Below are 24,068 nucleotides of genomic sequence, written 5' to 3'. Positions count from 1 at the left end.
GAGCTCATCGTCACGAGCACAGTCATCAGGCCCCGTCGTTCAGGTGATGACTCTGAAGTCTGCTGAAAGATGCTGGGATTACTGCCACGGCGGCCATCACTGCGCTATACTGACACAGCTTTGGTATCTGTTATGGCAGTGGTTCTCAACCTGAGGGTCGGGACCCCCAGGGGGGACCCCAAATTATTTTGGGGCGTCCCCAGATGATTAACTTAATGTTTTCTCACTCAACAGTAAACAAACCAACATAATATGTACAGACTACAGAGGGTATCTGCACATTTCTAAAGTGACAATTGAAGGACTTTTTAAATACCTCTAAAATGACAAATTAAACATTGGCGTTGTGAGCTTGTAGATCTGCTATTTTCACAATAGAACGTGTTATACAAAATGTAATGGCTCAATTCTCTCAAGTCAGTGCTCGTCAGGGTTGGGGGGGTTCGTTAAAATATGATTATTTTGGGGGTCACATCATTGTGCACAAGCTGTGCACAATGTTACTCTGGATGTCATGATACATGGTGCTGCCTTCTTCGTCACCATGGATCTGACATGGTGTTACGTCAGCATCTGGCCTGTCTGAGCATCACAGGGTTTCCTGGTGTGTGTGTGTGTGTGTGTGTGTGTGTGTGTGTGTGTGTGTGTGTGTGTGTGTGTGTGTGTGTGTGTGTGTGTGTGTGTGTGTGTGTGTGTGTGTGTGTGTGTGTGTGTGTGTGTGTGTGTGTGTGTGTGTGTGTGTGTGTGTGTGTGTGTGTGTGTGTGTGTGTGTGTGTGTGTGTGTGTGTGTGTGTGTGTGTGTGTGTGTGTGTGTGTGTGTGTGACTGTACAGTAGGTGTTCTTTTCCATGTTATAACCGTAAGGGTCAACAACAGCCTAAAGCTGGCATGAAAGAAATTATGCTTTCTCTGAAGATCTGTGACATTACTGGGTCCCCAGCAGTGGTGCATTGACCCACACACACGCGCGTGCGCACACACACACAAACTTAAACACATTCGATACACGGTGACTTCAATTTGTCAAATCCCAAATTTACAGATGTATAACAGAGGGTGAAATTGAAAATATCTTCGATCAAAGAGACCCACAACTTTCAGTTATAGATAAGAATTACGAAAATCTACTATAAAACGAATATGTCAAATACAGACAAAGGAATGCTAACCGCTCCTACATCTGGCGTTGTATGTATGCTTACCGGTAGTTCAGTGTGGTAGCTGTGACGCGTTGTGAGCTTGGAGGTCAGCTATTTTCGATATTTCCACCAAAAGGCCCTTTTTTAGAAATGTCAGCCCCTGCCTCCCTAACGTTCTCTGCCCATCCCTGCTGCCCGTTCTCAGCACCTGGTGACAGCCATCCAGCTGCACATTGTCGGGTGCAGGCCCGGCTCTCTGAGCTCGCTGTCGAACTTGGCAGGAGCTCTTGCGTTGAAGGCTGAGCTGTATAGTCCACAAACAGCAACTGGAAGACAGCAGTGGCTCACCTCCAGGTGAGGAAGGGCAGTGTGGAGAGCCATAGCAATTTCATTGTCAGTATGTTTTGGCGACATGCAAACATGAAAGCGCTGTTTTACATCCTCCATTCTAAATCCAAATTTCCCTTTTTGGTTTGTGATTGGTTGGCTTCAGCTGTCTGTCTAAGGCACACATGGGCAACATACGGCCCGGGGGCCGGACCCGGCCCTTCGACCATCTCAATACGGCCCTCGAATCCTCAAGAAAAACAAAATTACCCCCACACAATCTACATGTTAAAAGGCAGGATTATGTTCTTTTAAGGAAATCAATTCAACGCAACTCCAATTCATTATTAGTAATTAATACGTAGACCTATATGTACCATTTAAAGTAGTATATACTGCATTCCATATTCCATCCGTATGCACTCAAATGTTAAATGTTTATAATGTAACAGTGAAACAGTCTGCCATGGATCCATAATTATAAAATAATTCATAAGCCTTAAAGACACGACACAAAATAGGCAATACGATTGTCTGTCGTGTCTATCAAATTCATGCAGTTTTAACTTAATTACGCACTATATGTGTTTCAAGTTTCCATTGTCCAACGTGTGGCCCTTCACTCACTTTATCAAAGTCAGTATGGCCCCCTGGAAAGAGATGTTGCCCACCCCTGGTCTAAGGAAAGCATGAAATGTGGTGTGGTTGGCTGGCCTTATCTTTACATTTAGCATGTTGTGGTACGCTGTTTTGCGTGTGGCTGCAACCTGCGGGCCGGTTCCAATAGTAATTAAATATCATCCTTGACTTTGACATATGTGACCTACCGTAAAAGCACATAATAAACAAACACGTGGCAAGAATATGAGTCAAAGAAAGTGCAAGAGTGCAAAGAGTTATTGCACATTCACTTTGCACTTTGCAACCAGAACAAGTCCCTCGCCGGTCTCTCGCACATACAAATGAAGTATATATCTATACAAGAGTGATAAATACATATTTTCACTATCAGACTGGCTTCCTCGGGTGGGGCTATCTCTGCTAGTTGGGCCTGTTTATCTCAAGCCGTACAGTGACAAAGGTGTTCAGCTCACCGGGGAGGTCCCCGCAGCTCCGGGGAGGTCCCCGCAGCTCAGCTGTGCTGCAGCAGCGCCAGCCGCTCGAAGGCCTTCATGACCTGTGATGTTAAAGAGCGACCGTTCTGTTGTCATTCGGGGCAGAGGAGTACTTCCAATAAACTCCCTGTGGAGACAGGTCAGCACATTGGCATCACATAGGCCAGGTTCAGAGAACAAAAGGGCACAAGGGTATGTACATTCCTGCGCCAGGAATTGTTTATCGCCCTGATTTTTACCAGAGCGGTGCTTTGTCCTGTTGGTGTGTAATTCCCTAAAAGCCACTAGGATCAGTGAATCTGTTATTCCCTCAGACCTCCCCAAATTCTGCAGCCTAAAATCAAGCTACAATAAACAAACACAAAAGATACACACAAACTACACACACACACACACACACACACACACACACACACACACACACACACACACACACACACACACACACATACACACACACACACACACACACACACACACACACACACACACACACACGTGCGCGCTATGTATGTATTTATAAACTTAGATAGAAATAGATAGACCTTTATTGATCCTGTTGTAGAGAAAATTCAGTCGCCAGAGGCAGTACAGCAGTTAAAGGACCGGGTCACCTCTGGGACAACCAGATCTTATTTTATTGTTGTTTGGGACACGATCAACACAATCCTAAGTACTTTTTTGTGTTCAATCTGTGTTTTTAGATATTTTAGGATTTCAGCATGCTTGTAGCATGCTACAACTGGTCATATGGAGCATTTTGCATCATATGACCAGTTGTAGCATGCTGAAATACTAAAATATCTAAAAACACAGATTGAACACAAAAAAGTACTTAGGATTGTGATTGTGTTAATCGTGTCCCAAACAACAATAAAATAAGAACTGGTTGTCCCAGAGGTGACCTGGTCCTTTAAGGTACAGTTACAAATGAAGAGAATTATAGGCCTATTCCATTGTAGAGGCTAGGTTAAAAACGTCAAAGTAAAACACAAAATACACAATAACCAAATCTCTCCTAAATATATTGACAAATAGGCTATGGAGTTTTTGATGTCAATCATATGGCGTCCATCTTGCCCAAATGTGAAGTAAATGCCATTTCAGGAGGAGGCTGGTTTACGAGGCCAGAGTTCCACATGGCTCCAGATTGGCTCCAAGTAGGCCTACTGACTGAATGCAACATGGAAATAATCAGACCGTTATTAGATCCTGTCTTGTTATGTTCCTATTGAGTACAGAGTTCATCAAGATTTTAATGATCAGATCACATATGTTTCTATTCATGTTTTGTTTCCTCTCACTGATGTCTTCTTCCAATCGTTATCCTTCTCCCTCTCTCTCTATTTCAATCTGGTGGTTAATGCACGCCATCTAGTGGTGGTCATGGTGTATTATGTATATGAAGAGAGCAACAACAGGGATGTTTCACTGTGTGTGTGTGTGTGTGTGTGTGTGTGTGTGTGTGTGTGTGTGTGTGTGTGTGTGTGTGTGTGTGTGTGTGTGTGTGCGTGCGTGCGTGCGTGCGTGCGTGCGTGCGTGCGTGCGTGCGTGCGTGCGTGCGTGCGTGCGTGCGTGCGTGCGTGCGTGCGTGCGTGTGTGTGTGTTTCCTATTTTAGATAAAACAGGAAACTGATTTTGATGCTATATTAACACATTTGGGTGGGAACCCTGTGGAACCCCATCAAGGACCCCTGGGGGTCCCTGGACCCCATGTTGAGAGTACTGGACCAGCTGATCTGAAGTGTCCTGGTAGCAGTTGGTAGTGGTGTAAAGTAAACATGTTTTGTGCCTATATACATACATACATACAGTACATACATGCACGCACGCACGCACGCACGCACGCACACACATACATACACATACATACATACATGCCTAGTCTGTGGTTAAGATCTTGGCTTTCCACACAGATTTGATTCATGGTCATTACACATACATATAGGCCTACATATCTACATACCATATGTACATATACAACCAACATGTATACATCATGCAGAATATACATGTAGTAGACCTACATACATACATGCATGCAAGCATACTGTACATGGTGGACAAACGTTGTTCCATGCGAATGCCCCTCCACCCCAACCCCCTTAGTGGCCAGCATGGCGTAAAAATATGCATTATTGTTGGTGAAAATCCTGAACATCGAAACACTGTCTCTGATCGGGAAGGAAAAGCCATATCAGATGAATGCTCTGAATGTGACATTACAGAACACGTGGAACACTCATGCAATTTCTGAACTAGCCTATTAGTGAGGAGAGAATACAATTAGCTCAACAGATAAGACAGGAAGAGGATGTATTCTGGGAACGAGAGGAGACAGGGACGGTACACACAGAAAGCACTGGTGGAATATTTGGAGGAGATAGAATTATGTAATTGGATTTTCTTTTCTTTTCCTTCTTTTGCATTATTATAAGTGCACACGATTAATCATATCAGTATCAGCAATATCTGATCGGCATCAAACCCATATCAAAATATAGCATAATATTACGTTAAGGCAATATTGGATTTTTTAAATAATATTTGAATGTGAAGCTTAAAGGCCCTTGGTGAAGATGAAGGATGCCAATTCAATAGAGGGTATGCACATGCATAAAGTGAATGGCATATCGAGTGGCAAAGTGAGTGGTAAAGTCAGTTTAACGTTGTTTAAACAATGTTAAACAACGTTAAACTCACTTTACCACTTAATGCAATCAGATAGGACTTTTCTGTTTGGATGTATGGGCTGTCAAGGCCAGAAAGTATTTTTTTGCCACTATTTTTTGCCATTTTTTTGCCACACTTGTGATGATGTCACGCACATACCCTCTATCAGTGTTTACAGGGGAAGCTTTCAAAAGGGACAACAAGTTGGGAAAATGTTAAAGCGGGAATACGTTTCAGATGTTTCCACATTGCACTGCACTCAGCCTGAATTGACATTTCGTTTCACTTCGCCAAAACAAAAAATTTAAAGGGGTGTGGCTAGCGATTCAGGGTCTGGAACTAGGCTACTGCATGTAACTTTTTTCATGAACAAATTGTAATTTTTGTCCAATCTGTAATGAGTATGTTGATATAATATAACTTGTACAATCTGTATGGATATAGGCCTATATAAGGCATTGGTGACTTCGGTTCCTACTGCTAGAAACCTTGGTGTGGTCCTGGACAGCCAGCTATCATTCAAGGCACACATTGCATCAGTCACCCGGTCCTGTAGGTTCACACTCTATAACATTCGTAAAATTAGACCCTTCCTCACCCAGGAGGCAGCCCAGCTCCTCATCCAGACATCTGTCATATCAAAACTTGACTATTGTAACTCTCTCCTCACTGGTCTCCCGGCATGTGCACTTAAACCTCTCCAACTGATCCAAAATGCCGCGGCACGACTGGTCTTCAACCAGCCTAAGTTCTCACATGTCTCTCCCCTTCTCAGGTCCCTCCACTGGCTCCCGGTTGCGGCCCGCACTGAATACAAAACACTGACGCTGACCTTCAAAGCAGCCAAAGGCATGGCTCCTCCAGGCTCCATACCTCCAAAACCTGATCAACCCCTACACCCCCACCCGTTCACGTAGATCAGCCAACTCTGACAGAACCCTCGCTAAAAACCCCAGGGCAAAAATCCACTCGTCCGAGACAGTTTGCCCTCCTGGCCCCAAAGTTGTGGAACAAACTCCCTGTCGCACTTAGAACAACGGACTCACTAAATGCCTAAACTGTAAACTGTAATCTCCCTGCAATTCTATTGAGACAGTTCTACAGACAGGGATCTCCATGTATGGGCATAAAAGTGTATGATGTCAGTAGTCACAGACATCACAGGACTTTCACATAACGAATAATAACTGAGTAAGCATATTTGGGCTCTCACAGCATATCTCCATATACAGTACATGGATCTCCATATGGGTACCACTACCAGGGCTCTCCATGGGTAATTGGTCCGATATACATCACTGGCCAGATGGCCAAGACATGGCGCGACCTCGCCCTGAGGCGTCTTTCTAGTAGGCTAATATATATATATATATATATATATATATATATATTATATATATATATATATATATATATATATATATATATATATATATATATAATATAATATAATAGCCTAAGCCTAGTACGCCTGCATATGATCCTATGTCTATGTGAGACATACCTTTGACACAATCTAATTTGAAGAGCATGGGCAAAATATACAACCACCCCAATAAAGAATTTATTGTATTTTACATACCTTACGTCCCTACCACATGTATTGGACAAAATTACATTTTAGTCGTTAACAAAAGTTACATAGTGCCACTTTGGGCTATGTGGCTATATTTTAGTCTTGGTCAGGGCCATACTATATACTCCGGTACAGTAGGTGGCGGTATGCACCTAAAAGCAACGGTTGCAGCAGTTGCAGAAGAACCCTCTAACCCGGAAGTTGTTGTCCATTGAGTTGAGTTGTTTCCTAAATTGTTCACGCCGTCCACGACGCTGTTTCGTTTGTTCGGAATATTTACATTTTTACATAATTAACACGTAAGTAACTTTGATACAACGATACAAACTATCGCTATTTCTTCTAACTTCCATTGCTGTTGTGTCTCGTGTTGCGGGCTGGCGGCTGTGCTGTTTGGTTCATCTGTGTGTGTGACCATCATTTTACCCAGTGGTGGTACTGTACTCACATATTTTACTCTAGTAAAAGCATCAATTCATTGCTGCACTGTAGAAGTACTCTGTTACGAGTAAAAGTCTGGATTTAATAATGTACTTGAGTAAAAGTACAAAAGTATTGGCATCAGAAATTGAGTAAAAGTGCCAAACTGTTTGAAAATAGCTGATCTACAATAGCCTAGCCAGCTAGACATCATCACCACACATGTTAAACCCTATGGTTAAAACAAGGAGGGGATATACTGCAGTTACTAGTTCTGCATTAGTATATAGGCTGGCCCCATGCTAGATCTACAAGCTCACAGCTTGTAGATCGGCTATTTTCAAATAGCCTGGGTATAAAATAGGGCTAAAGTGGTTAATGTATGATTTATATCTGCAGTAACTCGTAACTAAAGTTTTCAAATAACTGTAGTGGAGTAAAATAAGTACAATATTTGGATCCGAGATGTAGTGGAGTAGAAGTCAAGGCATTGGAAATACTCAAGTAAAGTACAAATACCTAAAATTGTATTAAAGTAAATTACTTAAGTAAATGTACTTGGTTCCTTTACCCCACTGTTATTATGATAGGACAATGGAATTGAATGGATATGGAACAGAGAGCAATTTTTAAGCCCATGGATGGTGGGTTACTGGTGGTTAGGTAATAATGAATGGGAAAGATCCGACAGTATCATCATTATTGTTAATGTCTATAATTACTGTCTTTCTCCAAAGTGAAGACAAACTATTGTGCCCATAAACGATCAAATGTTTGTACATCAAACTGGGGGCCATCAAAGTCTTGGGAACTGCACAAGCTCAAAAAGGTCATAAAGCAGTGGTTACTCAAACTGGGGGTCCCCAAATTATTTTTTGGGGGGTCCCCAGATGATTAGCTTAATGTGCAACATTGGATTGATTGATTGAAGTATTTATTAGAAGTTTGCATAGGAAAAGGTACAGTCTCATGACAGTACAGTTCGCTGGTACAAGGTCAACTAAAGGATAAGTACAGATAAGCCATGGCTTGTTTAAAGGACCACTTCACCTCTGGGACAACCCGATCTTATTTTATTGTTGTTTGGGACACGATCAACACAATCCTGAGTTATTTTTTGTGTTCAATCTGTTATTTGAGATATTTTAGTATTTCAGCATGTACTAGAGATGCGTTTTGCATCTGATGATGCAAAATGCATCACTAGTCATACTACCTGCACAGCCTTTGTGATCTACTTGTAGATCACGATCTACCTTTTGGGCACCCCTGCTATATAGTATTGTTGGGGTATTTGGTCACCATGCTCTTTTTGTCACCAGGTTGTGAGGACTGACCAGCAGGAGAAAATGTCGGACGATGAATCTCCGCTGGTGAAGAAGAGCCGGATCTTCTATGGAAGCCTGGAGGAGAAGGAGAGGGAGAGGCTGGGGGCAGGAGGGACAAGGGATGCCGTCAAAGCTGGCATTGCGGCGGGAAACATCAACATCTCTTCAGGTACCATTAGCATTTAAAATAGGTTACAGTGATGGTAAGATAAGATAATAAAGTTTAACATTTGGTAAAAATAAGATAGTTAAGAATAGGGCTGTCACGATATGACATTTTACATGACGATTAATTGTCACTCAAATAATTGCGATTAACGATTTAATTGTGTTTTTGTCGTTGATAAATAGATTTTTGTTTGGCTTTTAGGCTTTCAAGTTGCACATGGCAGATATGACACATATCCTAAATACACAAAGAAATTACTGACACATTTCACAACTTTCTACTTAAAAAATAACATTGATAGTGGAAATAGCCGATCTACAAGCTCAAGATCTTGTAGATCTGCTATTTCCAATACGTTTTGAAAGTGTTTGTAACTATTAACATTTCTCAACATGGAAACGATTATGACGATTATCACAAAATAATTGCGATTACCTCAAATAATTGCGATTAGACGATTATGTAATAATTGTGACAGCCCTAGTAAAGAACAAAGTGATGTGGTAAAATCAGATCAAGTTGAAAACGATGGTAAAAATTTGATCAGTAGGACAGTGTTTCTCAACCTTTTTTCTGCATGGGCACACTTTTCAAGTCCCAAGAATCCATGGGCACACCAACATAATACGGGGGTGTAAATATCGTCTCCGTCGGGAAGAAACCTTGTATCTCCAAGTTTCAAATGTGTACATTTCTTCGCAAAGTAAAGCCCTGCTTCATCATACAAGGCTGTCGCACAACAGTAGTGAAAACAGCAGATCTACAAGCACACAACGCCTCACGGTGCGAGGCGTTGTGTGCTTGTAGATCGGCTGTTTTCACTAGTTTAAATCATTTTTAAAATGATAAATACAATACTGGCTTTCAAGCAGTTTCAAGGGGCACACTTGACCCTTCTCAGGGGCACACCAAAGGTCCCCAGGCACAGTGGTTGAGAAACACTGCAGTAGGACATCTATTCGTTTTGTGTTGGCTGGAAAATTGACTACTCAACGCGTCTTCTCCAGGGGAGACGATGGATATTGAGGATCGCGCCGTCAACGAGCGACAGGCCGAGGTCCTTGCCGACTTTGAGCGTAGGAAACGCGCACGGCAGATCGCCGTCTCCACGGACGACGCCGAGGTCAAGGCGTGCCTCCGTGCCCTCGGGGAGCCCATCACAATATTCGGCGAGGGGCCGGCCGAGAGGCGTGAAAGGTAATTGGTTGATTATTATGTAACACTGTTGCTTCTACTAATATTCTGCTACTATCACTACTAGTATGGAACACTACTAATACTAGTACTATCTGAACCAGCCACACAGATATGGGTCATGTCAAGTTGGCCATCTGGCCAGTGATATATATCGTTGTCAGGGATCTTCATATATGGGCATAAAAGGGATTCTGGGGAATACCCATATATGAATAGAATAGATCTTTATTGTCATTGTCATTGTCACAAGTACAACGAAATTAAAAGTGCCAAACGATCAGTGCAACACTGAAATCACTCAAAAATATTGGATTCTGGGGAATACCCATATATGGACTTTTACATAGGTGATGTCACCTGTGATGTCACAGCGATGTGTCAAGGGAACCACAGTGTCAGGCATGACCTTCAGAGATACACGGATACGTGGACAAGATGTGCCGGACATCACAGTGACATCAGAGCATGATGTCAGAGTGGCAAACCCATAGACCGTTAAAATGTGTACACGTTTACACGTGGACAAGCTGTGACGTTTCTCCTAGTAAACTTGCGACGTACAGTCGAAATTACTATTAGTATGATTACCAGTTCTTTCTGACCTGTAACTTGACCCTTTGTCAGCCTTCTGGTTGGTCCCTGACTGACCAACCAGCCGGCTCTTTCTGACTTGTTCTGCCCTGGTTCCGCCTTATGGTTGTTTATTTTTGAATTAGCTAAAACATCATTTTTGGAGAGAAAAAAAATAACATGATATACCCACAGTCACTATAGTGCACCTGAGATGTTCCTTTTTACTGACAACAAGTTTAAAATAAGAATTGGATGGAAGTAGTGGATGGAGAGAGAGGATTTTTGTCCAACCGAGAAACGGCAACCAATGGGTGCAAAGAGGGGCACATTAACCACGGGCGGGACTTGACAAAGGGTCAATTGGTACCAGTCCTAGTATAGTGTTTTTCATATGGTTAAAGGCCCATTCCCACTGGGCCAGATAACAGATAAAAAAATCTCTTTCTCCAGATAATTTTCCATTCAAAGTGGATGGTAGATACAGATAAAAAATATCTGGAGAAAGAGATTTTTTTTATCTGTTATCTGGCCCAGTGGGAATGGGCCTTTACAGTTTCTTTCTGACCTGTAATAACTGGTACCAGTAATCGTAGCAATGTTAGATGTGTTTCAGGTTCATGGTTTAGTAGGATCTGTAGTAAAGGGAACTAGTGGTAGTAATGTTGACGTGTGTGTGTTAGGTTGAGGAACGTGCTGTCCATCGTTGGTCCGGACGCTCTGAAGAAATCCAAGAAAGACGAGGAGAAAGTGAAACATCAAGAGGAGGTGAAGTGAACAAGTACACTATCTCTCTTTCAGTCTCTCTCCCTCCTTTTCCTCCCTTCATCTCTCTTGCTCCTCTGTCCTCTTTCTCCCTCTTTCAGTGAAGTTAGAAGCTTGACTATGTCCATTAATTAAATACAGAGGGCTTCCAACATAAAAAAAAAGACAGTAAAAGGTCTTATTTGGGATGTTCCTTTTAGGCATGTTGTTTAACTGTACTTGTACTGTACTACATTTTAATTGTATTGACTATACTGTTCTCCATTTTTGTCTATTAAAATAATCAAGCAATCAATCAAACTACCATTCATATCTCTCTCTCTCTCTCTCTCTCTCTCTCTCTCTCTCTCTCTCTCTCTCTCTCTCTCTCTCTCTCTCTCTCATTGTAACACCCTCCCACCTCTCTCTACAGCACCAGCAGACGTGGTACCATGAAGGCCCCGCCACCCTGAAGGAAGCCCGTCTCTGGCTGGCTAGATTCTCCCTGCCCAGGTAAATGCTACATACGTCTGCAGCCACTAACCGGGTGTCTTTAGGCGTATTCACACCGCAGTCCTCCCGGGTGCGCACTCGAGACCACTTGGCAGATGTCGTGATAGTGTGGTTGTGGGAGTTGGTCTGGAGTCCTCGGGAACGGTACGCTGTAATGTGAATCTGTGAATCTGCCCTAAATGTGTAGGAACAACTTTGGTCTACATCAGGGGTCTTCAACAGGAGGTCCGGGACCCCTAGGGGGTCCTCCACATCTTTGTGTGATAGAAACCTTTTTTCCACTTGAACACTAACATCCATATTCTGAGAACTTTAGCCAAAAATAGCAGATCTGCAACGCCTCGTTGTGAGCTTGTAGATCTGCTATTTTCGGGAAAGAGGTTTGGTGTAGAGGGGATAAAGAGCAGACCAAGTACAGAGTCAAGTTCATTAAGTATTGACGGTTCAGGTAAATATCTGAAAACACAAATTGACATGAATCCAAAATACACTGATGATTGTGCTGTCAAACAATGAAACTATATGGAATCTATGAACAGATCGTGGGGGTCCCTGCTTCATCTCTCTCTCAACTAAGGGGTCCTTGGCCTGAAAACGTTGAAGACCCCTGATCTACATAAAACCAGGTTAATCTGTAGGGACAACATCGGCCTACATAAAACCAGATGTCTTACAGTAGAAACCCCTCTGGTCTATAGGGAACCACGTGGTGTAAACAAGCTAAACAAGCTACAAGCTCCATCATTTGTAGTTTTCAAGAAAGCGAAGAAGAATGGCCTACTGGTCCAGGTGCATACCACTTAGGCATTGCCACTAATAGGCATGGATGCCTGGCGGCGTCGCCGGTTCGATTCCCGATCCGGACAACCTTTCCCACTGTCACTCCCCATCTCTCCCACCATTTCCTGTCAGTCTACTATCCTATCAATAAAGGCATAAAAGCCCAAAAACAAATCGTAAAAAAAAGAAAAGAAAGAAGAGCAAGGAAAACAGGATAGAAAACAGGCCAGATAATCAAAATGTTCCTTCAAAATAAAAATATACATATGTGCGTATACAGGCAGTCAGGTATTCCAGATAATTATGGAAGAGGTATGAGGCGGTTATGAAAGGAGCAGCATTATTATGTAATATAAGTTATGCATGTGATATTGTACATGATGTACTGCTGGCTGTACATTATGAAAAGCAGTACCAGTTATGTACCTGAGGTTTTGGATGTGTACATAAGGTGCAGCAGTAGAAACATTAACAGATTGGAACAAAGATGCAGGTGTGTGCATAACATGCATCGGGACAAACATTAACCCATTAAGACCTGAGGCTGAGGCCGTCGCTCTCAAACTTTTACGTAATTCAACATTTTTCAGATTTCTCAAATGTGTTCAACAAGAACACATGTAGGCTACAAGCTCTCATTGCGGCAGAAAGTGACATAATGTGGGCTTGTATGTTTGCTGTTTTTAAATAGCCAGCGCTAAAAATGAGTGATTTACAATATTATCACAATAATCAAAATATCCCAAACATCCATAATCCTGGGGCGGAACATTTGCCAAAGAATAGCAGATCTACAAGCTCAAAACGCATGGTGTTGCGATGCGTTGTGAGCTTGTAGATTGGCTATTTTTTGGCAAAGAGATTTGGTCGAGAGTGGGGAAAAAAGACTGTATCAAGTACATTATTTCCTGGTCCATTTTACCAATTATAGAGGGTTTAAATGGTACCTGATATGCAGCTCGGCCAATAAAAGGGGAATTGATCCCAGTGCATGACGGAGGACAATTACACAATAAATTTAAATCTCCACGATACGATTATCGAGAATGTTTTTTATCGCAGTAATAACCATTATCATCCCATCCCTACAACATACCAGGCTTTACTCCGCGGTGGAAAGTCTGGTGATGCAAGGTTATAGGTGGTCACTGTTAAGCTCTATATTTTTGTGTTTGTTTCCGTCAGGGCGGTGAAGCGTTTGGAAGCAGCGCGTGCCCATAAAGAAATCCCCGAGGCCACACGAACCGTCAAACAACAAGAACTGCACAAGAACCTGCGGGTAAAATCAAGACATTGGTTAATTAATATGCATGCACATTTGCATACAAAGCTGCTATTCTTTTATTAACACATCTGGTGCCAACCCCGAGTTTGAAAAGGTACTACCGCTGTGCCAACCCCGAGTTTCCCGAGTTTGGGCCGTTTTTGAAATGTATTAGGCATGATCGCGATCGCGAAATTGCATGTTTAACCCCCATACCAACCCATTCTTTCACATGGCTGCCATGTTTGTTTACATCTGAAGAAAACATAATGGCTGATAAATCATGAATGCCTGAACGGATTTCCAAGCGGATTTTTTTGTTTGAAAGCTGTGAACAGTGTGCACACACGTGGTGCATCATCTAGGCATGGGCGTGCACTTTTTACACAATTGCGCAATTACATGGAAGTCTATGGTAACCATGGCAACGTGGGACATTGAAGAGAAAAAATCATAGCAACATAAATGTTAATAGATTTTCTTTTTCCGAATCTGTCTTGAAATGAAATAGCCGAACCAGTATTGGAGTTCCATGAAGTAATTCTGAATAAATTAGAAAAACTGTGAATAAGTGCCAAAGTGCCTTTTTTGTGTGCTTTGAAACTTAAACTAAAACGTTATGTTTGATATATAAAATACAAAAGTGTGTCTGTCTTGTAATTCTATTGCGTTCTACTCCAATAGAATCTGAACAACTTCTGCAGTCAGATCGGCGATGAGCGTCCCATCTCATTCTGTCAGTTCAGTCCTGACTCCAAGATGCTGGTCACCGCCTCATGGTATGACGACAGCACACACACAGCACATTTGTGAAAATAGCAGATGTACAAGCTCGCAGCGCGACGCAAAGGGACGCCCTGTGAGCTTGTATATCTGCTGTTTTTGAACAGCCAACGCTAAATCTAAAATGACTCGGAATGCTTTCCTGGTTTTAATTCTGTAGGTTAACACATTGACCGCCATTTTAACATACCTCCGTACTCCCACCTGCCATTCGTCTCCATAGACTTCCATGTAATTGGGTGTGCACGGATCATGCACACCCATGCCTAGATAATGCACCACGTGTGTCCACATTGCTCACAGCTTTCAAACAAAAAAATCCGAATGGAAATCCGTTCAGGCATTCATGAGATAACAGCCACTATGTTTAACAAAGATGGCTGCCAAAATGGCTGCCATGCTTGAAAGATGGGGTTGCTATGGGGGTTAAACATGCAATTTCGCGATTGCTATCATGCCTACTCCATTTTTGGGGGTCAAAAAAAAATTTTGATTTTTTTTTTTTTTTTTTTTTTTTTTTTTAAATTCTCGGGACTATCGGGCCTGGCGGGGAAAGACATTGGAATAATCTCGGGACTATCGGGCCTGGCAGGGAATGAGTTAAACTGCTCTGGATTTCAGTGTAATCTATTATACTTTAATGTGTTTTACTCCCGTGAATTAAATTCTGAATTTCATTGAATAGATTGATTTAATGTATTGAGTGATAACAAGAAAGGGCCCTTCCCAAAAACATCAACACACACACACACACACACACACATCACAGAGGTTAAAAACCCCAAAAAGCCCTAAGACTTATTTCCATTGTGGTCCACTTAACTCATTTACCGTCTTTTAAAACATCGACTGAAGGGGTTAACTGCCGCGTCGTCCTTACCTTTTAACGTGGGCGCGTGCGTGCACATTGTGCACAATCTGTGCACGGATCATGTGCTAGGTGTGTGTACACCCGATCACAGCTTTCAAATAAAAAAATCCCATTGAAAAAATGACGTATCCATCGCTGAGCTGCCTCTACTACTGTTTACATGGAAGCTAGCGCGTATCCGGTCGGGGGGCGGGACCCCCGAACGGATACGGAAACCGATCAAACAGGATACGGAAATGCGACCGGAATCACTTTTCCGAGGGTGACTAGAGCCCCATTTCCGATAAACAGCGATTATACTTTAAAATGTTTTATAGCGATTAAAGCATATTAAAGTCTCTGGATTATCGCGCCCAGCAGAGAAGGAACATAGGGACTATCGGGAGAGGCGGTAAACGAGTTAAAAAATTAAGTAAGAAAACTAAAACATTTAACACTTTCTATTGTATTTTATTATATTAGCTTCTATCCCACTCCATTTCATTATCCTACACTGTTTCTATTCTTCATTCGGCTCTGTTTTATTCTATTCTATTCATTTCATATTGTAGGAGTGGCCTCTGTAAGCTGTGGTCGATTCCAGACTGTAATCTCATACGGACGCTGAGAGGTGAGTGGGTATCAGACTACCAACCACTTATCAAACAATGTCTTCCGAGTTGTTGAGTATCGGATTACACATTACAATACATTGTCATACAATCTACTGTATTGCAAAGGCGGGTTACAATAGATTGTCCTTCAAAACTATTGTAAAGGTAGTTTACAATAGCCCGTAAAGACACTTTCAAATAGATTGACTTACAGTCTATTGTAAAGGCAATTTACAATATTGTCTGTACTATATGGTAACGGCTAGAACACGATCCTGTTGTACTTGGCCCGTCCTTTTTCCCCAGTACAACAAATCTCTTCACTGCAAATAACCGATCTATACGCTCTCAATTAGGGCATTCACAAATAATGATTTTTAGTATTCAAATTATTCGACCTCAAAGTATTCAAATAGTCGAATATTCGACAGGACTGGCGAAACTGTCAAATATTAAGTAAGCAAGAGGCGAACATTGTGAAACTAGCCGATCTACATGCTCACAACACCTCGCAACGCGAGGCGTTGTGAGCATGTGGATCTGCTATTTTCACAATATTTATCTGTGGAACCGAGTCACATTAAATGTAATACCTACAATTCCAAGTGCTTGCCAGTTCAAATATGTTTATTTTGGTATTTGACTTTGATATTTGAATATTTGGTGAATGCCCTACTCTCAATGAATCACGTTGCTTGTAGATCAGCTATTTTCACTCAAAGTTTGACTATTTTTGCGGAATGTTTGCATAATATGTCCAGAATAGGCACATTAGCATGTGGTTAAAAACCGTTCTGGTCTCTTTTGTTGCATTGTATTTTGTCGCATGCATTATTGTTATAGTGTATCTCGTTACATGATTCTTCATTGTGCTCTATTCTTTCTGTTGAATCCAGGTCACGAGACCAATGTAGGCTCAATCGGGTTCCACCCACAAGCTACGCTCACGCTCGACAAATCCGACATCAGCCTGGCCTCTTGTGCTGCCGACGGCACCGTCAAGCTCTGGAGTCTCGACAGGTGATTGGTTAGGGTTGGGGTTGCGTGGTTGCCATTCGTTGTCTTGTTGATTGGCTGTCTGTCTTTGAGATTGACTGGTTTTGTGCTTGGCTTTCTGTATATACTATGTCTTTGTGATCGTCTGTCTTTCTTGTGATTGATGATCCAATCCATTGATTAGCCATTGATGGTTTGATACATAATTGGATGGATGTAGATAGACAGACAGATATATAGATATCTTTTTCAGGCCTGGCCATATATGAGCATATTTATCCCGACCCAAAGACCGACAAGACAACTTTAACTTTATATAGAAGACAAACTGAAACTCACTGCATTTTTATGCTTTGCCGGTGTTGGCAGAGTTATTTTGATGACAACAGCAAGTTAATGTTTTCAGTACCAGCATTGGCCACCAGCCGGTCGTGTATTAACCCATTTAGGCTTAGAATGATTGAATGCTTTAGCTATTGAAAAATAGCAGATCTACAAGCTCGCAGCGCGGCACCGAGTGCCGCGCTGCGAGCTTGTAGATCTGGTATTTTTGAAAATGTGTGCAAATCTTTGAATATGTGTATTTTTAAAGCGAACGTTTGTAACTCAAATTTTGCTTCTGGGGGGTCCCTGGAACTGAATATTTTGAGATGGGCGTCTGTGGCAAAATACATATAATTTTGGGGGTCCTTCACATGAAAAAGTTTGAGAACCACTGACATAGTAGTCTCTCAACAGACTAACTGAGCTCCAGTTGAGTGAAAAGGACCTTTTCTTTGAAGATAGCCAGATTGCTGACATAGAAACTTAGGTTTCTCAAAAAACCTTAGAAGGATTCAAAAGACACTTACAGAATCGTGTCAAAATTCTCATTTTCACGATTTTTCGAAAATAGCAGATCCACAAGCTCGCAGCGCGCTGTGAGCTTGTATATCTGCTATTTTTCAATATTTAAAGCATAAAATAATGATACACAATAATGTGTACCCGTTCTAAATGGGTCAATTAATACCGGCATATTAACCTTGCAGTGATGACCCAGTAGCAGACGTCTATTAATAACAGCATGTTAACCTTTCAGTGATGAACCAGTAGCGGACATCGAGGGTCATTCCATGCGTGTCTCCAGAGTGACCTGGCATCCGTCCGGAAGATTCCTCGGCACGACTTGGTGAGTTGGTCAATAAAAACGAGCAAGTCGGCAGAACGCACCGTGCTATCTGTAGACTTTCTCTACACACCACAGGGGGAATCTTCCAATATTAAATATTAAAGTTTGATCAATTCATGTCATGTGACTTTTGGAAATATTGTGTTTTTCTATTCTCTCATTTAACTTAGCTTTTGTTTTTCTTTCTCTCGCTCTCTCTATATGTCTCTTTCTCGCTTGTTTGCTTGCTTAATGCTTCTAGCTATGACAACTCCTGGCGGCTCTGGGATCTGGAAGCTCAAGAGGAGATTCTCCACCAGGAGGGACACAGCAAAGGAGTCCACGATCTCAGCTTCCACCCCGATGGCTCACTGGCCGGCACTGGGTACTTATTACCCTCCTCCATCTATCGCCCTATCAAGGCACATTGCTTTCGTCGGCCATAATTCGATAGAGTCTGCGTTAATTACAGTTTGTCAGTTCAACTTTTATTACTCAACAAAGGGTTATGGGTGTTGTTGTTTATTAAAAAACGAATCCATTAATCTAATGCCATTAGACTAATGTCATATAGACTATCCTAGTGTACTGGAAAGCGTAAACAGAGGCCCCGTTTACATGCAGTGGTGCTTTGGGATTTTTTTTTCCGGGCGGACGGTCATTTATTGACGTCACGTGCACGCGCGTGCACGCGCCTCTAGAGGCTATTTAGATAGAAAGGATGTCAGATCTAATGGTGGGAAAACAATAGTTTTCTAGTCTTAATTACATTTGCATTGTTACTTAAGATTTAATGTTCTACTTTCTTTAAATTCATTTAGAAAATACAGCGCTGCAGTAGGATAGAGAAACAAAGTTTGCCTTGAACGAATCTCAAACACTAAATACCACAGTTAATGGATGAGGACACACACACATCGACACATGCACATGCAGTCACAGCTGGAAACCCAAGTAGGCTATACTGTATATCCATATGAATAGAGGCTTGAGGACGCTCACACATTCACCACTAGAAACCTGTTATGCATAGTAGTAGCCACTGATTAAAGTATTGCTTGTAGTTATGGCGGATTCGCGGGGTGGGGGGTTGTCGCGGCTCTCGCGGGGGGGTATGCACGCGTTTACACGGTCGTGCACCGTTCGGTGCCGTCCGTGCGCGTGCATGTGGGGAAATATTTCCGGCCACACGGCGTCCGGTCCCGTCCGGCCCCCAAAGCACTACTGTTTACATGACCAGAACAGAACGCAACACCTTTTATTCTACATTTTTTACAAGGAGACGCCACAGCTGCGTGCATGCCAGGTGGCCGGGTGGTGGTGAGACACGTTGTCAGATAGACCAGCCACGCATGCATAGAACCACTTCGTTCTAGTCTGGGATCACTTTACTTTTCGGGCTTGTAACCGGTCTGGAGCGGAAACCACAACACGTCATGTTGTAGTACTCAAAGGACTACAATTTGCCGGAAAGATCAAACCGGATTCAGTTTTAATCCAAAATATTCCCCTGCGCTCAAGGACATACTTTTAGGGCCTACCTAATAAACTCCTTGATGCAGAGTAGTTTTTGAAAAAAGTGTTTGGTGTATGCATCTTTTAGTCCAACTGTTAGCGACTGGCAAGACTACACTAGGCTACTCCAGCATTTTAATAGGGATTGGGGAAACAAACGGGGGGAAATCAAAGTGACGCCGCTTCTTCTAGTTGTTTCCGCACTTTAGGCGGAAACCAAACGGCCTGTAGTGAACGAACACCAGTCTTTCCCCCAGAAAGCCTGGTAGGCGAGGTTAACTTCGTTCTACTTCCTATCATGGCTGTTTGCTGTTTACACCTATGGAATCGCATACGCGGCGTGAGCCGACGTGAACGATGTCACACGTTTTGGATGTTTACACGGAAACTCGAGGCGGAGAGTTTGCACTTTGTTGAGGTTTCAACCACTGAAAATGCTGTTGCCATCTAAACAGGGCCAAAGATTGTGTGATGCTGTGAAAGGCACAGAGGTAGCACACTCGTCCGATACTTGTGTTTCTCATTTTGGTTCTGCAGTGGGCTCGATGCGTTCGGCAGGATCTGGGACCTGCGGACCGGACGCTGTGTCATGTTCCTTGAAGGTCACCTGAAGGAGATCTACACCATTCACTTCTCTCCGAATGGGTGAGCCGAATAAATGTAGTGTACTATTGCCCTATCCACAATGGTGATCCTTTAGAACTTTATATATTTATATTTCCTCTAAAACACAGATTTTCAGACTTAAAAGTAGCAATATTAGATGTGTGAACATTAACCCATTTAGGCCTAGGATTATTGACTGCTTTAACTATTGAAAAATAGCAGATATACAAGCTCACAGCGCGGCACCGAGTGCCGCGCTGCGAGCTTGTAGATCTGCTTTTTTTGAAAAATCGTGATTTTTCTTTGCAAGTCTTTGAATATATCTATTTAAAAGCGAACATTTGTAACTCAAATATTTGCTTCTGGGGGTACCCTGGAGCAACATATTTTGAGATGGGGGTCCGTGGCCAAATACCTGTAATTTTGGGGGTCCTTGACATGAAAAAGTTTGAGAACCACTGATTTAGAGGAAGGATTTAGAAGTCGGGTCAAAGATATTCAAAGACTTGCACTCATTGTCACGATTTTTCAAAAATAGCAGATCTACAAGCTCGCAGCGCGGCACTCGGTGCCGCGCTGTGAGCTTGTATATCTGCTATTTTTCTAAAGTTAAAGCATAAAATAATGGTTAAAGTGGTTAAAATCTAACGCGACTCGGGCGCGTTCCAGGTATTTGAGAGTTAAAAGTAGCAATATTAGACGTGTGGACATTAAGGTTTATGTTCTTTGTGCAGTTACCACGCAGCAACAGGAAGCGGGGACAACACGGTGAAGGTTTGGGACCTGCGTTACAGGAGAGCAGTCTATACAATCCCCGCCCACCAGAACCTGGTGTCAGCTGTCCGATTCCAACGTAAGCACTTTCTCACTTATTAGCGTTATTATAATAGATTTTAATTATTACACACATACATTAAAGGTGTATTCAGTGATAATGAAAGTGGCCGGGGGTCATCTTGTCCCTTACTGGCCTTACAGCGTGGAAATGTTTAGTTTTTTATAGATTTTTTACACCATTATAATGTTCTCGTTTTGATCATTAGACCCAATCACTGAATATCGGTAGGCCTACGTCTCCAGCTTCAGGATATGTATGATATTGATTTACTATGAGATTGTGGCATTTTATGAGTTCAGTAGTTTACAATATAGGCATTTAGCAGACGATCTTAATTCAGAGCGACTGTGGTTCTCAAAACCTTTATTTTGACCATCATAACTAAACATCATAACATAACTACGGCCATACTCTACCCTGATTGGTCGAGGACTGGCTGGCCACCTCTGAAACCCGAATCTAGCTATGCTCACAACACGGGCCATGGTGGAAGTCCTTATATGGTCAGCACACATTCTAGTGAGGAGAATGAATGGAAAATGTAACAATTATATTTTTATTTGAATGAAATACAATCACTGAATATACCTTTAAGTGCTTCTTGAAAGTTTGTGAACCCTTTTAGAATTTTCTACATTTCTTCAATCAGGCAAGTTATATATATATATATATATATATATATATATAAATAATTTGTCTTCTGTATCCCTCCCATTCGGCAGCCAACGATGGCCACTTCCTGGTGTCGGTGGCCTATGACAACATGGCCAAGGTGTGGTCTCACCCTGGATATTCGCCTCTCAAAACGCTGGCAGGCCACGAGGGAAAGGTGAGGCCCCACACTATTGGTCCTTGACATGCTTAATTGGGGGTCAAGCACAAAGTGTGTAGCTACCCTATTGTATCTGTTAGTTTTATTATTTCTGCCGTTTTTCACAGTTCAGGCATAACCGCCCAGTTGCTTTTCACTGGAACCCATAAGCTGCACTTAGATTTTACGCCATTTAGAATTTCATGAAAACCACTTAAATCCCTAGTCCTCCCTAGGATATTAACAGCAATCTGCTCAAAACGTGAGCCATTGCATCTTGTGGCTGTGGACAAGTGTTGAAATTTGGCACTTGGTACTATAACACATCTGGTTAAAAGAAAAGAAAACGTGGCTTTTCACAAAAAACTTAGGTGTGCTTTCATGGAACACCACTAATCTGAGCATGCGTATCCATATAAGCAGAGGCTGATCCTTCATTATTATAGGAGAAATTATTTACAATGCATTTTGATTTAATAAAAAATATATAATTAAACATTTGTTTATTTTGTGGCTTGATAATGTAAGTTATATTGTTTTGGGAGTATTTGTTGTGTAACAGGGATCTTCCTGTCTCCCCAGCTTTTTTTTAGTAAACCGAAAGTGCACTTTAGTTAAGGATATACATTTTATCAGGAGGAACTCATACCGGATAAACAAGTGAAACTGGAAGTGATGACAAAAACCTGACAAATTGGTAGCCTACTCCAGGGCTTTTCAAAGTGGGTGAGGGGGCACCCTGGGGTGCCGCGACGGCAGTCCAGGGGTGCCGCGAGATCATTTGATGATATTTTGAATTTTTTTTGGACACTTGAAAAAACTATTTAGTATCATTTTAAACTTGAAGTACAACAGTTATTTTCAGTCAGTTCTAACCAAAATGACTGTTATCTCAACGTTTTCCTCGCAACATAATCACTAAAATATCGTCACTGTCGGGCAGAAACCTCTGTCGCACAAAACTAGTGAAAACAGCCGATCTACAAGCACACAACGCCTCGCACCGCGAGGCGTTGTGTGCTTGTAGATCTGCTGTTTTCACTAGTTTAGTACATGTTATAGATGATGAATACAAAACGAACGGTTTTGTTTTGTACGACGATATGCTATAAATATAAAGTGCTGGGAGTGAAAATTATAATGTAGGGGTGCCTCGGATTAAAACAATATTTATGGGGTGCCCTGAGACAAAAAGGTTTGGGAACCCCTGGCCTACTCTCTCCTGATACACGGAAATGGGCTGATAGACGGGAGACCTGTTACTGTACACTCTAGCAGTGATTACTATCAGAATTATAGAGCTTTCAACTTTTTAACAATAAACCCAAACACATTTGTATTTATTTAATGAAATTTGAGAAATAGTCATTGTTTACTTGAAATTAAACATTATGTCCTCTCTATTTCCTTACAAGGTCATGGGTGTGGACATGTCACCTGACGGCCAGCTGATCGCCACATGCTCATATGACCGCACGTTCAAACTCTGGACATCGGAGTGAACGAAATGAGGAAGCAGGAATGGAAGATGTCTTTTTTTTACCGTTTTGTGACAGAGAGGAGATTGAAATAACAAATAATCATGTTTTTTTGTTTTTTTTAATAAAGTGAACTTGGAACTATGTGCATTATGGTCTTCTATTAAATACTATGTAACTGTTGATCATACATGTTAATCTGAATCAAGATTACTAATCTGATTCCTGATAATCTAAATGAGACTGCTGTAGCTGACCTGCCAACCTGGCCATCTTTTATGTTACTTTAAAGGGTCCCACAAATGATTTCAGTATTGCCTGGGTTTGTCATTGTATAAATCAGTGGTTGTAGAACAAGGACGCCAGCACTCACTTTAGAATGAATTCTTCTTGTTTATTTTAAGGTATTACCCCCAGCAGCCGTCAGAACATGCGGACGTTTCGGCCAACAGGCCTTCCTCAGCGTGTAAACCTAGACGAATGTTTATATGAACCACGTTGCTAACGAGTGCTCCTCTTCTCTCTTCCTGATAAATCAGTGGTCCCCAAAGTGGGGCCAGGGAGCCCCAGGGCTCCTTGAGGTGGCTCCCGGAGTCGCGGAGATCCCCAGCAT

The 24,068-nt window shown here is 42.1% G+C and overlaps 1 protein-coding gene across 1 annotated transcript; it reads left to right on the top strand.

Annotated features, from left to right (window-relative positions):
- The first annotated feature begins 7,039 nt into the window (after window positions 1-7,039).
- Window positions 7,040-23,588, top strand: prpf4 (pre-mRNA splicing tri-snRNP complex factor PRPF4). Its single transcript, XM_080742585.1, has 15 exons — window positions 7,040-7,128; window positions 8,572-8,746; window positions 9,754-9,943; window positions 11,197-11,281; window positions 11,691-11,770; window positions 13,736-13,829; window positions 14,499-14,593; window positions 16,020-16,078; window positions 16,958-17,081; window positions 18,139-18,228; window positions 18,470-18,592; window positions 20,260-20,367; window positions 21,063-21,181; window positions 21,889-21,995; window positions 23,393-23,588. Exons 2-15 carry the CDS (start codon window positions 8,599-8,601, stop codon window positions 23,477-23,479), a joined length of 1,509 nt encoding a protein of 502 aa, XP_080598711.1. The 5' UTR covers window positions 7,040-7,128; window positions 8,572-8,598; the 3' UTR covers window positions 23,480-23,588.
- The last annotated feature ends 480 nt before the right edge of the window (window positions 23,589-24,068 follow it).

The sequence above is a fragment of the Nannobrachium achirus genome, assembly GCF_963921795.1.
Source record: "Nannobrachium achirus genome assembly, chromosome: 15".
NCBI lineage: Eukaryota > Metazoa > Chordata > Actinopteri > Myctophiformes > Myctophidae > Nannobrachium > Nannobrachium achirus.
This window is presented reverse-complemented; position numbering and strand designations above follow the sequence as displayed.